Source organism: Centruroides vittatus, unplaced genomic scaffold (genome assembly GCF_030686945.1).
Source record: "Centruroides vittatus isolate TY-2023 unplaced genomic scaffold, ASM3068694v2 contig_166, whole genome shotgun sequence".
In the NCBI taxonomy this organism is placed as follows: Eukaryota; Metazoa; Arthropoda; class Arachnida; order Scorpiones; family Buthidae; genus Centruroides; species Centruroides vittatus.
Window position 1 is genome coordinate 1,298,716 of NW_027121006.1, and position 14,246 is coordinate 1,312,961.

A 14,246-nucleotide genomic window follows, 5' to 3' on the forward strand; every position below is an offset into this window, starting at 1 on the left:
TTGGGTTGATAATCAGTTCAGAGAGAATTACCCAAATGGGTAAGCCGGAAATGGTTAGTGAGTTTACGAGCGGTTACAGTCGCGCGCGATACTCTTAGCAGAGCGACGCGCGACCCGATTTTGAGAGTAAATCAAAATGCGTATTATTTTCGTTAAAGTTATTTATTAATAATTATCGACGTTATTAAAATATTAATATAGCAATAAATGGTTGGTACTCAAAACCAACGAATAAATTATTGCTTTAAGTAATCTTTATAACGGAAACTAAAAATCGTATCAATATTTTAATTTATTTTATTATATTATATACTATAATTAATATTAATGATCGAAATAGAGGACTTTACGAAGATATGGATTTAGAGGATGTTTAGTTTAAGTCGTTCCGATCGCTTACTTTACTCAGATCGGTCGCCTAAGTGGTATTAAAGGTGGCAACGAGGTTACTCTCGCTCGTTTACATTGATTTCGTTTCGATGATTAACTGGTAAGGAGGAGGCGAGAACCGACACAAATTGTAGACCCCCTGTGCGATGAAAAAAACAAATTTTTGGTAATATGTAGTACGTGCTGTCACTCCACCCGATCGGCCGATATCGCGCGGCTCCGATTTTGGGGGGCTATATCTCGTAGAAGGGTCGCCGTAGGGGTGTAGTTCATTAGACATCATTTGATCGCACAGAGGGAGTCTACAATTTGTGGGGTTCCCGCCCGTTTCAGACAAACCCTTACTCTTACCATTATTCGGCCTCTAAGTGCTTATATAAGAGCTTGGACGCGTGTGTTTCTGCAGCCAAAATTTTCTCGTTCGATGTTCCTGATAATTTTCCACTTATCCTTCGTTATTTTAAAGTCAAAGATATTCGGAAAGGTCGAGGAAAATATGGTTTTATAATCGTCGACGAGGATGGGGAAATTAACGAAGTATGTAATGGATTATATGGTTCGTTCGAACGGTGTGCGAAGACACGAGAGAAATATGTTTAGAAAACGATAAGAAAACTTTACTGATGTTTAAAGAGATAAGTCCAGGAATGAAATATTATAAATTTTCTAAATTTTCTAAGGTTGACAAGGTTGATTAATATGTATTTCAAACATCCTAGTACTTGTGTAATTGTGGGTCCTTCCCAATCGGGAAAAACCACATTAGTAAGAAAAATTATTCGCAACAAAATTTATGAAAATTCTCTGAAAAAGATTTTGTGGTGTTACTCTGTATATCTACCTTTTTTCAAGAAGAAAAGGATATCACATTTATGTATGGGTTACCAGAATCTGTCGAAGGATGGGATTTAATAATAATCGATGATCTGATGCACGAGTTGTCTCCAAAAACAGCATTTTTGTTCACAACAGAATCTCATCATTGTACTGTAAGTGTGATTTTAATAATGCAAAATTTGTTTCCGAAAAATAAGATTATGAGAGATATAAGTTTAAATACCCATTACTTAATTTTATTTAAAAATAATCGTGATGAAAGTCAGGTGAATGTGTTAATTGTAGTAATTAACTGTAATAATCATTATTGTGCTTTTTTAAAAATGTTGTAACCAATAATATGTTTATATGAAAAAATAAAAACTTTATCCTAATACCGAGTGTTTTTATAGAGTACACATACGTTACTTCACTGGAATGGAAAAAATTTTCGAGTTTACCCATGGACGAAAATAACATCAGACGTTTTAAAAACTTTGTTAAATGGGAAATTATAAGCCAATGAACCTGATTTAAGTCGAGACTTCATTTCCGAATTTGCAGATAGTTTAAACTGGGAATTAATGTGGAAAAATTATATATTCACTACTACATTCATCAAAAAACATATTAAACATGCAAACTGGAATTTAATTTCTGAACATCAAGTATTAAATGAAGAATTCATGGATAATTTTTCAAAATATCTTAATTGGGATAAAATAGCAAAATTTCAGCTTCTATCTGATAATTTTGTTAAGAAATATATTGATAAATTAAATATGAGAATAGTTTTAAAATATCAACGATTAAAAACAGATACGCTGAGGGAATTAAAAGATTATCTCCACTGGGATTTAGTTTCTCGCTATCAAATCTGAACGAAGATTTCATTCACGATTTCAAATATCATCTTTTCTGGTGTTACATTATAAAATATCAGAAACTAGATCATAAATATATTGCCGAAAATTCTCATAGTTTGTTAGTCTATATACTTCAAGATATTAGCAACATCGTTGATGACATAATGGATCGGTTAAATAAATTCGATGAAGAAGAAGAAAATTAAAAATCTGTAATATTATATTAGATTTTTAAAAATAAAAATAATTAAATCTTAAAAGAGTCAATTGTATTATCTAGAAATATATCCTGATAGTTCTAACATCGTTGGTAAAAGAAGAAAAAACTTACGCTTTTAAAAAGAGCACAGGATTTCACCTCTCTTCTTGTTACAAAAACACAGGCATATGAACGCATCAGTAGAGAAGCTACTTCGAGAATGCTAAAAAGGTGAATTTGTAATTACTCTAAGGACATGAGAAAATTTTTTTTATTTATTTTAAAGCTCGGGTAGATATAAATCTCTCATTTAAAAAAAACAGAGGCTACTACAAAAACGTCTAAGGTCATTAGGGACGTGGGAAAGAATTTTCAAAACCAGGGTAGGAGACAATTTTTATAATCTCTGTTAAAAAATAGAACCTACTTCACAGATGCAGAAGGGAACGATTTTTGTAATTATCTTGAAGTCAATAGGAGATAATTATCAGATGGGTGAGGTAGGAGGGGAATTATTTTGATGCTGATAAGGAACAATTTTTGACTTCGCTTCGGAGTAGAGTGTAATCCTCTTTATTTTTATAACTCAGTTTGTATCATTAATTTACATTAAAATCTATATGAATTAAATTTTAAACTTCAAAGTGCATCTTTTCTATACTACTAAGGACAATAATTTTATAAATGCTCAACATTTTCAAAAGGACCATTAAAGATGTGACTGTAACGCACACCTCTCTTACAGGTTTTCCGGTTACTTGGTCTCGCTAAATCTACTATAAAATGGTCGAATTTGGTATTGCGTAAGTCCAGAACAATTGAAAGAATTTATTCGAAATTTAACTCGGCGCAGGCAATAAATATTTTAAATTTCTTGGAGGGAGTTTTGTATGTTTTAACGAAAGGATAAATATTTGGGTCCAAATAACGCCGAATTGTATAGCGAAAACAGTTATAAAAAAAGACAATAAAAGACTGGGTGCTGAGCGGAGAAAGACTTCGATTTCTGGAATGTTGCCACTTTGAGCAGTGTCTTAAATCGTGAAGAAATTTCGTTATAAATAATGTATAAAGAAAACAACCGAGGCGAATAAACGAAGCTAACCACATAACAGTGGAATTTATTTAGAGTGGGTCGTTCGAAAAATACTGATATTCGACACTTGTTAATACAGTCGATTCACAAGAAACGTTTCCTTACGATATAAATCGCTTTACAAAAGTATCTCCTACGCTGCGACATGTTACTGATTTTTCCGGTTGTCTCGTTTCATTTCACGCGAATATCCCGACCCTTGTTTTTCCGTATTAATTTACCGCTAAGCATTTTATATATTTCGGACTGAATAAAAAAAATGCGTATCATGAAAAAGTACAAATAAGAGTAATGTACAAATGCAGATTTCTGTATTAACAATATTTCGTCTAAACAACTTACTTAGTTTAATTGCATGCCCGACGTGTAGTACGATCACATTAGTAAAACGATCATAATAAAGTGATCGCAATTTATTAATGTAAATAAATGTCATATTATGTAAAAAATCAATAAATTATATTTTAAACAGAAAATAATCCAATTGTAGTATTAGGAAATAACACCCTAAAGGCACAGTCTATTTACTAGTCATAAATAATAATATGGCCAAATTGCGTGCTACCGAACCAAGTTGAAATATAAAATTCTCAGAAATGTGTTTAGCATTCGATATTTATCGCTTTGTGCGTGTCCAGATTTACAATTAGTAAATATAACGTTGGACGATTCCCAATAGCATTTTGTTTTTACATTAAGACTTGTTTGAAGTTTAAAATTTCCAGTGTTCGAAAAGACTCGTTTCTCGTTTAATTATTTACGCAATGTAAATGTTTCAAAACTTACTTATACGATTTTCTAAAAATACTCAAGCATCAAACGTACGAAAAAACTTATTTTTCGTACGTTTTTTGTTGCAGAACGGGCAAACCTTATTTATCGTTTAATTACCAAACATATTTTTGAATGAAATCCAACTCCGTCGTCCTTCCACGTGTCAGCTGTTTATTAATAAAAAACAGCTAACACGTGAAAGGACGATGAAGGACGAAAACGAGAACGATCGAAATCGTACAGGTTTTCGCGTTTAGAACACCGGCTTCAACCTCGCTATTAAGTTGTTTCTATGTATTTTCAAGTTCACTTCTAAATAATATTAAAATTAATCGATTATTCCAGTTTTTCGAAATAAATTCATTTCGAAAAACCAGCAGCTAATAAGTTCGGAAATGCTTTTAAACCATTAATCTTTATTCTCTACAATCTACGAATATTAAAAATAAATAATTATATTCAATAGAGAATCTACGAATTATATTACTAATTTTATTATTAATTACCTTAGAAATTCCTATCTTGTTTGTATTCTCCTTGAAAATTAGAAAACCAGTTTCCGTTTACGATTATTTTTTATGTAGTATTTTTTACTTTTTTATATTTTATATTGTCTGATTTTCGAATTATTCGTTATGATGCTTTAATTTAATTGAAATGAGAATTTTAATTTTTAAGAACGTTTGATATTATGGAATAATTAAAAATATATTTAAACAAATAGTTTTTTCGACCAAATATTATATTTTATCGAAAAAAATTTTCTTACTCGAAAGCTCTTTACTATAATATAACAAATATTAAAGTGAAGTAAAAGGTGTAAAAGTAATAGTTGACCTTCTCCTGGAACAAAAGATGGTGAACAACTACTAACCCAACCGGCAACAGTTGCGAGCGGAGGGCGATTTTTTCCAGGTTAAAAATAATAAAAACGTACTCTTTGCGGTTCGCAATTTCTTTCACAATGCCTTTGGCATATCTGTTGCTAAAAGTCAACAATAATTATGAAAAGAGCCCCGAACCTATATAAAACTTTAAGAAATGACAAGGACGACTTTGGGAAGGAAAAAAAAGCGGGTGTGTACGGCATACCGAACGAAAACGCACAGATGGTAATTAGGCAAGATTATATCGGCGTTACGACGAGGAATCTGAGTGTAAGACTCAAAAAGTGCAAGTATAACATCAGAAAGAGTTCCAACGCGGCGATAGTGTTTCAGATGGCTCAGACCCGAAGCTCGGTAGTTAAGTTAGATGAAGCAAACATTATCAAACAGTGAACTGCCCAACGTTAGCGAAGACCGTTGAGAAGATAGAGATTTATAAAAGCAAACTAGAAGAGGTGTGTATAAATGCGAGGGACGCCGAAGGCCTTCCATCGGCCTGGAAATATATTGTTAAAAAGTCTGCCAGGAACTCGTAATTTACCCGTTAATTTTATTGTTCTAAATTAGTATTATTTGATACTTATATTTAGGAGTATTTCTGAGTTTATTTTTAATTTTCATTTTATTCTTTGTTTTTATTAGATATAATTTTTTATACACTATTCGTTTATTATTTTTAATCCGTTGTCAATTTTTGAAATTTAAATATTTGTATTCGATCTTCTGGAACGAAATGTTCCAATTCTCAGTTTTCAACCTGATGATGGCCTATGGAATAGGTCGAAAACCTTTGTTTTATATTAAACTTTCTCGGCAACGATAAAGGTGTTTGGTTATTGTTTAATATTTTGCTGAACACGTTCTATTTAATGTTACAAAGTATTCGTTTTAAACGATAGTAATCTTCGTTTGTTAAATTTTCAATTTTTACGATATTACGACGTATGCTTTAGAAGTATAATTATTATTTATTAACATATAATATTAATAACTTTTATAATAATTGAACTTTGTAGCATAAAACAACGAACTATTCTCTATAATCTCTTTCTTCGTATATCTTAGGTCTGCAAACATAGGATTTATAAAACAATTGGGTGAACAGATACACGTATGACACAGCTACAACAAAGCCGTAGTTTAAAATCTCAAAAGGAGTGTCGCACGGATGTTCATTTACGAGCAACCAATAAATCCAACACGAAAGCGAAACCATAAACAACATTTGCGCAACTTGAATCCCCGTAATACACATGGCAATTATTGAAGAAATCTTAATCCCCATGCGGTTTACCGTGAAATAGGTATACGTCAAAGAATGTACGAAAATACTACTGTAGAAAACTACCACTGTATAGCTCGCTTCTTTGTAAGCAGCGTAGCACGACATAATCAGCATAGTGAGATGATGATAACAGTGAAGAAACATCAATTTTCTTTTACGAAGTATTATCATAATTGTATCTCCCAATCCCCAAACCTTCGAAACACAAACAGTGTTCCCCAAAACAGAATCGGCGGTGAATTTTCAACAATACTTTTCTTACAAACTATTTCGTAAAATGTAAAGTGTTTATATTGTTCGAACAAAATCGGAGTTGCTTAAGTTCGGAAATGCTTTTAAACCATTGATCTTTATTTCAACAAAATTATGCAGCTGCAGATATTGTAGAGAGCCAAAATGCTATTCCATATGGTGAATGCGCGGTTGAGATTATAAGGAGGTCGATCTTTCATGTGATGCTGAAGGATCACGATGGCCAGTACATAGAAGATGCAGATGTAAATGGAATAATGCCAGTAAGTGCGAAAGAATTTTCTCAGAACGTCAACAGTTAAAACTGTTTCGATAAAGAGAGGTTCGACTGAAATCGTCGTGTTGTAATTTTTCATTCTTGAATAACGTCCTAATGCTAAAAATAAGTAAAATTGTTTAAGAATATTAATTTATTTTGCATGAAAATTCTATCTATATATATAATCTAGACGAGTTGATAATAATAATAATAATAATAATCAGCGCAGAGGCCAAACGGTTAGGAGTTGAAAGTTCAAATTTGGTACACAGTTAGGGTATGTCACGAGAACGCACACTAAGAAGGGAGTTTTCGAAATTCCTCCCTATGGGGGAGAGAGACAGGATTAAATCTTAACACTTCTGTGGGTACCGAGGAGGGATGACGAGGTCAGACCTCTGTTTAGTGTCGGCAACAAGTCGGAGGGACTTGCCCACGAGTCAGAGATGGCTTATTTGTCGGTAGGGATCCCGTAGGGACGGGACTGCTTTTTATCTGGTCGAGTGTAGGAGGGAAAGTGGAGTCGTGGTAAGACGATAGGCGAATATTCGAGCAACCAAGACACCATTTAACAGGATAACAACGATTTAATGGAAAACAAAATATACGTTACAAAAATCTGACATTAAAAGGGGTGACATATATATATATAGCTATATATCCCTATCACGCGACGGGAGAGAGAGAGAGTTCACATAAGTGGGTTCCATACCTCTTGGACAATCAGTAATTCAAATATGCTGTTCGTCACGATGATCGAATATTCCTTTCTAGGGAAGGTTCGATGGCACTTGAGGCACAATAGTCAAATATATTCTGTAGGCACACAGGGTAAGATGCGACTCAATCTTAATCGATGAAAGACTCTCCACTGGGGGAGGAAGGAAACAACTTATATATATTTTTTTAGCTGGGAATTTTGGTCACGTGCAGGTGCTTCGGCCATAGGTGTTCCCGGGATTGGAAACAATACGGCGAATTCGGGCGCTAACTATAAACTTAAGTTGCAATGGATGAACAATGGATAGTTGACAGTTATACGGCCGGGGACGCATATTTTCTCGTCCAGGACCGTTTTGAGGCAGGATGTTTATATCCAGGACAGTTTTTAGCAGGATGTTTATAATAGGAAAATTTTCGAGTCGATATGGGGAACAATTTTATTATAATTCGTATTATATTCGGATTATATCCGGATATAAGAAAAGGGTAATTATTAATTCGGATATAATTTATTATAATTTTGTGTCAAGAGGATTTCCAGATCTCACACTTCCATTGTTAATGGAAGTGTTAAGAGAAGCGACGTGCAAGATGCAGATGCAGTTTTTTTTTTTTGCGGGAATCTAAAATATTTTTAGACCCATGTAAAAATTTTCTAATTAGTCTGGAAACAGGGGTCTCAATTCTTGCATCCTGTGAAAACGGGTAAGGTTGACTATAACGTCATAATTTTAATTTTCGCTAAAACGGTTAAAAGTTGAGAGTTGAAATTCGGTACACAGGGTACCAAATTTAAGTACCAAATTGTTAAGTACTAATGGAAATGTTAAGTTACAATGGAAAACAAGAGAAAGCGACGTGCAAGATTTACGGACGCTGGAGGAAAAAAAAGGAGAAATATGTTAGAACATATTTGATTTTCAAATTTGAACAGATTAGTTCGGTTTTCTTCGACTTTTCTTCTTTAGAACATTCGATGAAAATCGAACAATATTAGAATATTCGATTTTCAAATTCGACCTTTCTTTAGAAATATTTAATTTGTTGATGAAATTACTCTTTTTCTTCTGTGACTATAACGTAATAATCTTAATCTTCGCTATCGTTACTTTTGCCGGAGCAATGCCAGGCCTACCTGCTAGTTAATAAATAACCAAGAAAATTAGAAAAATTATATAAGGTTTATTTTAAAATATTCAGTATTACAATATTGAAATGTTTTATATATGTATGTAGTGCTATGTGAGATAGAAAAAGACATCTTCAAATATTTATTATATTCATTCGTTTTAATAATATACACAATTCTCTCAATTTATTTTAAAACTAAATTATTTTTTAATTTAAAAATGCGAAACATTCGAAAACATTTTGGAACATTTATAATCTTAACTGACGATGAATAAAAGAATTTATGCGTAACAAAATTTAGGTGTTCGGTGAAATTGGTGAAATAACAATAATATCAGAGTTTTTAGTGTTTAAACTAAATATTAACTTTGAAAACTGAAGAATAAATTGTTAAAATGTCAAAAAGAAGAAATGTCTAATTATAAATAACATTTGAGTCGATGGTTTTATATACTGTTTGCTTAAGAAAAAGAGACAATACAGAACAGTGAATCCTACTTGTAAGTACTAGCACGAAATATACTCGCTGCGAGTAAACAATAGCTTTGTCATATCAAAATTAAACAACGGACCAACGCAAGCTTTAGCAATTGGTCGTAAATGTATTCCTATATAAATAGACATCTTGAAATGCGGATCGTGATTGAACACACTTCAAAGTATGTCGAATAATATTACACTAAATGAAGTTGATGTTGATTTTGAATATTCCAGCTGCATGCGCAGTGATTTTAGTTGATTTAATGGATTCTGTATGAAATAAGTTTCAAATTTTTCTCAGAGAAATTTAATAAAAACATAAAAAATAAAGAATTTAAAACATTAAATTATATACAACAATTACAGTTTTTACATAAAGTTATGAAAAACTGTGAAAAATTCCAATTAGCATATGCCATAGAGCAGTGATTCCCAACGTGGGTTCACGCTCCACAGAGGGACGATTTGATTGTTAAGGGGGGCAATTCGAAAATGGACTCGTCCAGTGTTTAAGTTAACCGTATAGCCGCTGTACGCAATATTTATTATAAATATTGATTTATGTTAGTTTTAATATTTTTGTTCTTTGTTACCCTTTCCTTCTAGAACTTTTTTTTATAACCCTTTTCCCTTGCGGTGGGATTAACAATTCTGAGAACCACTGAAAACAAAGAGATGAACAAGGCCCTGAAACCGGTGAAAGAGGAGAAAGGACATTCTTTGCCCAGACCTCGAGGTGGGCAGACGTGAAATGTGGTGTTCCAGGTCGCGTTTGGCAATGACTGGAAAGTGTAAAAGACTTTGATGAAAGGATTGGATTTTATCGTTGTTACAATAAAACAGTGTGGCAATTAAGTGCAAGAAAAACTTCAACGAACACGATAATGACAGACCCTCCAAAAGAGTTGAACGTATATGTTGGAAACGTAAAAATTTTAGAAAGGCTTAGGTGGGGCATAGCACAAGAAAGGTTGGGAAACAGTGCCATAGAGTTTGCTAATGATTGAAAATGTTAGAATTTTTGAAAAATAATCTCGCGTTTTGATTACGAGTTCTCTAGTAAAGTGTAGACTACGGGAGAATACTCGAATTTCAGACTTTTTATTTATTTATAATGTTAGATGATTTAGTATTTGTTATGTTAAAATGAATTTAGTTACTCACAAATAAAGATAATTGTAAAATTCAATTTCTATAACACTCAGCAAATACAGTGCTCCACGAATGTCTTATTATTATTATTTGACGATGATAATTCTTCACGTGGTAATATCGATTGCATTTTCATACGACGAGTTTTGAAACACAGATGATTATTCTTTTGATTGCGTGTGTGAACACAAGATCGTGTTATTACACTTGGCTTCTTTCCCATCTTTATTCAGTTGACTAAATAAATGTGGAAAAGAAAGCCAAGTGTTTAATTAATAACACCATCTTGTGTTCAACACTCAATAAAACAATAAACACGGTTTCAAAAAGCAGATGATTATTATTTATTAAGCAAATAGAATACAAAACAAAAATTATTAACTGAAATAAAAATATTAGCTGAAAATTCGTAAAAATTTAAATAATTTTACGGTTTAGTTTTTATAACGTACCATGTGTTACCCGCGGCTTTGCCCGCGAGGATTTTGCAATTTGATAGAAATAGCTCTCAGTTCAGCCCCAAATATATAAAATTACTTGCGTTACACATACCGCTTATACTGAGCATCTTCTAATGCAATCGAACGTTTTCAATTTGATCAATTTTCTAAGACGTTTGCAATCGTTCTATAATTGAACAAATATATAGTTACAAATTCGAATCTAAAACGGGTCGAACGTTTGGTTAAAAAGTTGTAATACGAAAATATTGTACGTTTGGAAATTAAGTTACTACCACCAGAAACAAAAAATCGCATCTAAAATAGTACAGTAGAAGTCGTTCTTCAGGTTAAGCCTTAATGCTCTCCCTCTCCCCCCGCAGGGAATGTCGAAAAATCCCTTCTTAGTGTGCGTTTTCGTGACGTACCCTAACTGTGTACCAAATTTCACCTTTTTAGGTTCAGCGGTTTGGCCTGGGCGATGATGAACCGGTGAGTGACACAGTCAGGACATGTAATTTTATATATTTAGATGAAATTATTGCAATTTTTTTTACTAATTACTGCGAAGTTATAAAAGGTCATAACTTTTGATCTTGTATTTATTGTTTCTGACACAATAATCTCTGAACAATGATGCTGTCATATGATTTACATTATTCATTTAAACTTGCTTCGATTATTCAGGAGTGGTCCAATAGAAAAATCTATAAATGGCTTCGTTATACTTTTTCTAATTTTGGAAGTTATAGAAATATCTTATGTAATTGACAGGTGTTTCCCTACTACCCGTATTAACCAACGAATAAAATTTACACTAGGAAAAGGGATTAACAAAATAAAGAAGAAAAAATGAATTAAGCTGGTGTATTGTATGAATGAACGCGTAACTGTAATATCAATAAAGGAATTTCTATAGGAGAAACAGGTAGACAATTGAAGATTACAATGAAATAAAATTTAACAGAGTTTAGACCACAACATTACTGGTCACCTTGGATAGAACATCAACAAAAAGGTACACTTACTAAAGTTAAATACGGGCTGAGATGTGTCATTAGAGAGGTATATTTGTAGGTCTTTTTTAAAAAAAAGCAATGTATTGCCATTTGTAATTTTTGGTCTTCTCTTTTTAGATGTTTATTTGTTTATGAATCCGGTAATTCGGAATCGATTTTCAGTCGGACTGTGTCGTGCTGAATCGAACGTTTTGTGATACTAGATTTACTTCTAAAGTATAATTTTCATGTTTTTATATTCTTCAATATATTTATTTTGTTTGTACAAAATAAAGAAATAATTTTTAACGATACAATAGCCTCGATTATTATTATAAAAATTTTCGTTAGGCTTAAAATCGACGAAAATTCGACGCGAAGCGACACGCAACGGAGAAAAATTTGAACAACGGACAGGTTAATATATTTTTTCGTACATAGTCGGTAATCGAAACAAATCACTAATCTGAACAACCCCAGTCTCCAATTGATTCCGATTTTCGAATCTCTACTGTATTGCCATTTGTAATTTTTTGGTCTTTTCTTTTTAGATATTTATTTGTTTATAATTATTAATAATTCCTGAGAATGTGGTGATGAGGACCAAAAGATCGGAATGGATATACTAGACAAATAAAGTAACATACAATATTGGTTTTAAAAAATATATAAACAGTTGTTAGTATTATTTTCCTTCAATAGATTTAATATGAAAAATACACACTCACTTCGTTTAACCTTAATATCCGGTACTTCTTGATCGTCCAAACAAACGTTTTCGTCCTTACCGAGGACTGCCTCAGGTCATTCGAACAAAAGAATAAATTAGAGCAGGATTCCAATTTTTTGAATTAATTTCTCGAGGAACTTTCAAAATATTCGAATATAATTTGATTCTACGCGTGCGCTATGACGCGTTGCCTTTTTCGTATTCGTCACACACGTAACGCCACACGTGCGACAGAGTGTTGCCGTCTTTGGTGTTTATGCATTTTCCAGTGCGTCCGGCCCTGTATATTTCTAGGGCCTCTAGGGCCCTGATGTCATCCGTTTGCAATGCTGAGTTTATCAATCTGGCGTTGTTCAGGTCAGCGTGTATTTCTGGATCTGTGGCATAGGTTGACAAGGCGGTGGTACACCGTTGATGGCTTATATCATACCTATGTTCTTTGACCCTTTGTTGGATTGATCTTTTCGTGGAGCCGATGTATACCAGTTCTTGCCCAACTCTGTCATCTCTTACTGGGATACTGTATACCCCCGGTGCTCTAAGAGGGTTCAGTTTGTCTTTGGCGTTGCGCAACAATTTGTAAACATCTTGTGACCTTTTGTATGCCACCTTGGTACCCGTTTTGGTTGCGATTTCTTTGTATAAGGTCTTTAATCGCTGGTTGTACTCGACTACTGCGTATCGGCTGGTCTGTTCCTGCAACCGATTACCGTGTGTATTTTGCGTATTTCTTGGTCTGGCATAGGTTCCTGCTAGCTTTCGTATTAGACTTTTCTCGTATCCATGTGCTATCGCGATGCGCTCTATCCTCCGTAGCTCCCTCTTAGTATCTCTCATCTTGGAAGGGTGTGTATATGCCCTTCTAACCAAAGCCCGGAAGGCTGCAATTTTATACGTGTATGAGTCGGCTGATTTTGCTGGAATAAACCATGGGATGTAGCCCGGTTTATAGTATATACCAGTTTCAATTTCTCTTCCATTTAGTTTGACATCTATATCCAAGAAGTGGACATTGTTGCTAGAGGTTTGGTCAATTTTTAGGGTTAACCCGTACGGATTGTTGTTCATGTGATTTACAAAATCGACGATGTTCGTGTTCTTTTTCCATACTATGAATACATCGTCCACATATCTTTTATATAAAACTATGTTAGCGCTATATTGCGGAATGATGGTTTCTTCTAGTTTACGTAGAACTAATTCACACAGATCGCCTGACAGCGGGCTGCCCATGGGTACCCCACGTTTCTGTATATAGGCTCTGTTGTTGAACTGGAATATGGAATTATAACACATGAGATGGGCTAGCTCGAGGGCTTGCTTACGATGTGTTGATGTTCTGCATTTGGCCAACAGGAGATCTCTCAAATAATATGAAAAATTTGGTGCAGAACGGGCAAAGTATTTAGGAAATAACAAGAGGGTAAAATCACTGTGAAAGTATTAACTAATAGATTAAAAGTAATCGCAAAAAATCATGACATGTGATAATCAATCGACGAACGAAATATTAATATTTAAATTTTCGAATATTAAAATTTCATGATTGTTTAATATAATAAATTTAAACATTTATTATGTAAATAATAAACAATAATTTTATAAATAGTCAACATTTTCAAAAGGACCATTAAAGATGTGTTTATAACGCACACCCACCTTACAGATTTTCCGGTTACTTGGTCTCTCTAAATCTACTATAAAATGGTCGAATTTGGTATTGCGTAAGTCCAGAACAATTGAAAGAATTTATTTAAAATTTAAGTCG

General features: G+C 33.3%; 1 protein-coding gene across 1 annotated transcript; it reads right to left on the reverse strand.

Moving 5' to 3' along the window:
* Positions 1–12,655: 12,655 nt before the first annotated feature.
* Positions 12,656–13,711, reverse strand: LOC136968959 (uncharacterized). The gene has a single exon (XM_067263035.1). It carries the CDS (start codon positions 13,709–13,711, stop codon positions 12,656–12,658), a length of 1,056 nt encoding a protein of 351 aa, XP_067119136.1.
* Positions 13,712–14,246: the final 535 nt, after the last annotated feature.

What these genes read in the sequence shown, in the direction of transcription:
- LOC136968959 (XM_067263035.1), bottom strand. Translation starts at nt 13,711, where the DNA reads ATGGGCAGCCCGCTGTCAGGCGATCTGTGTGAATTAGTTCTACGTAAA.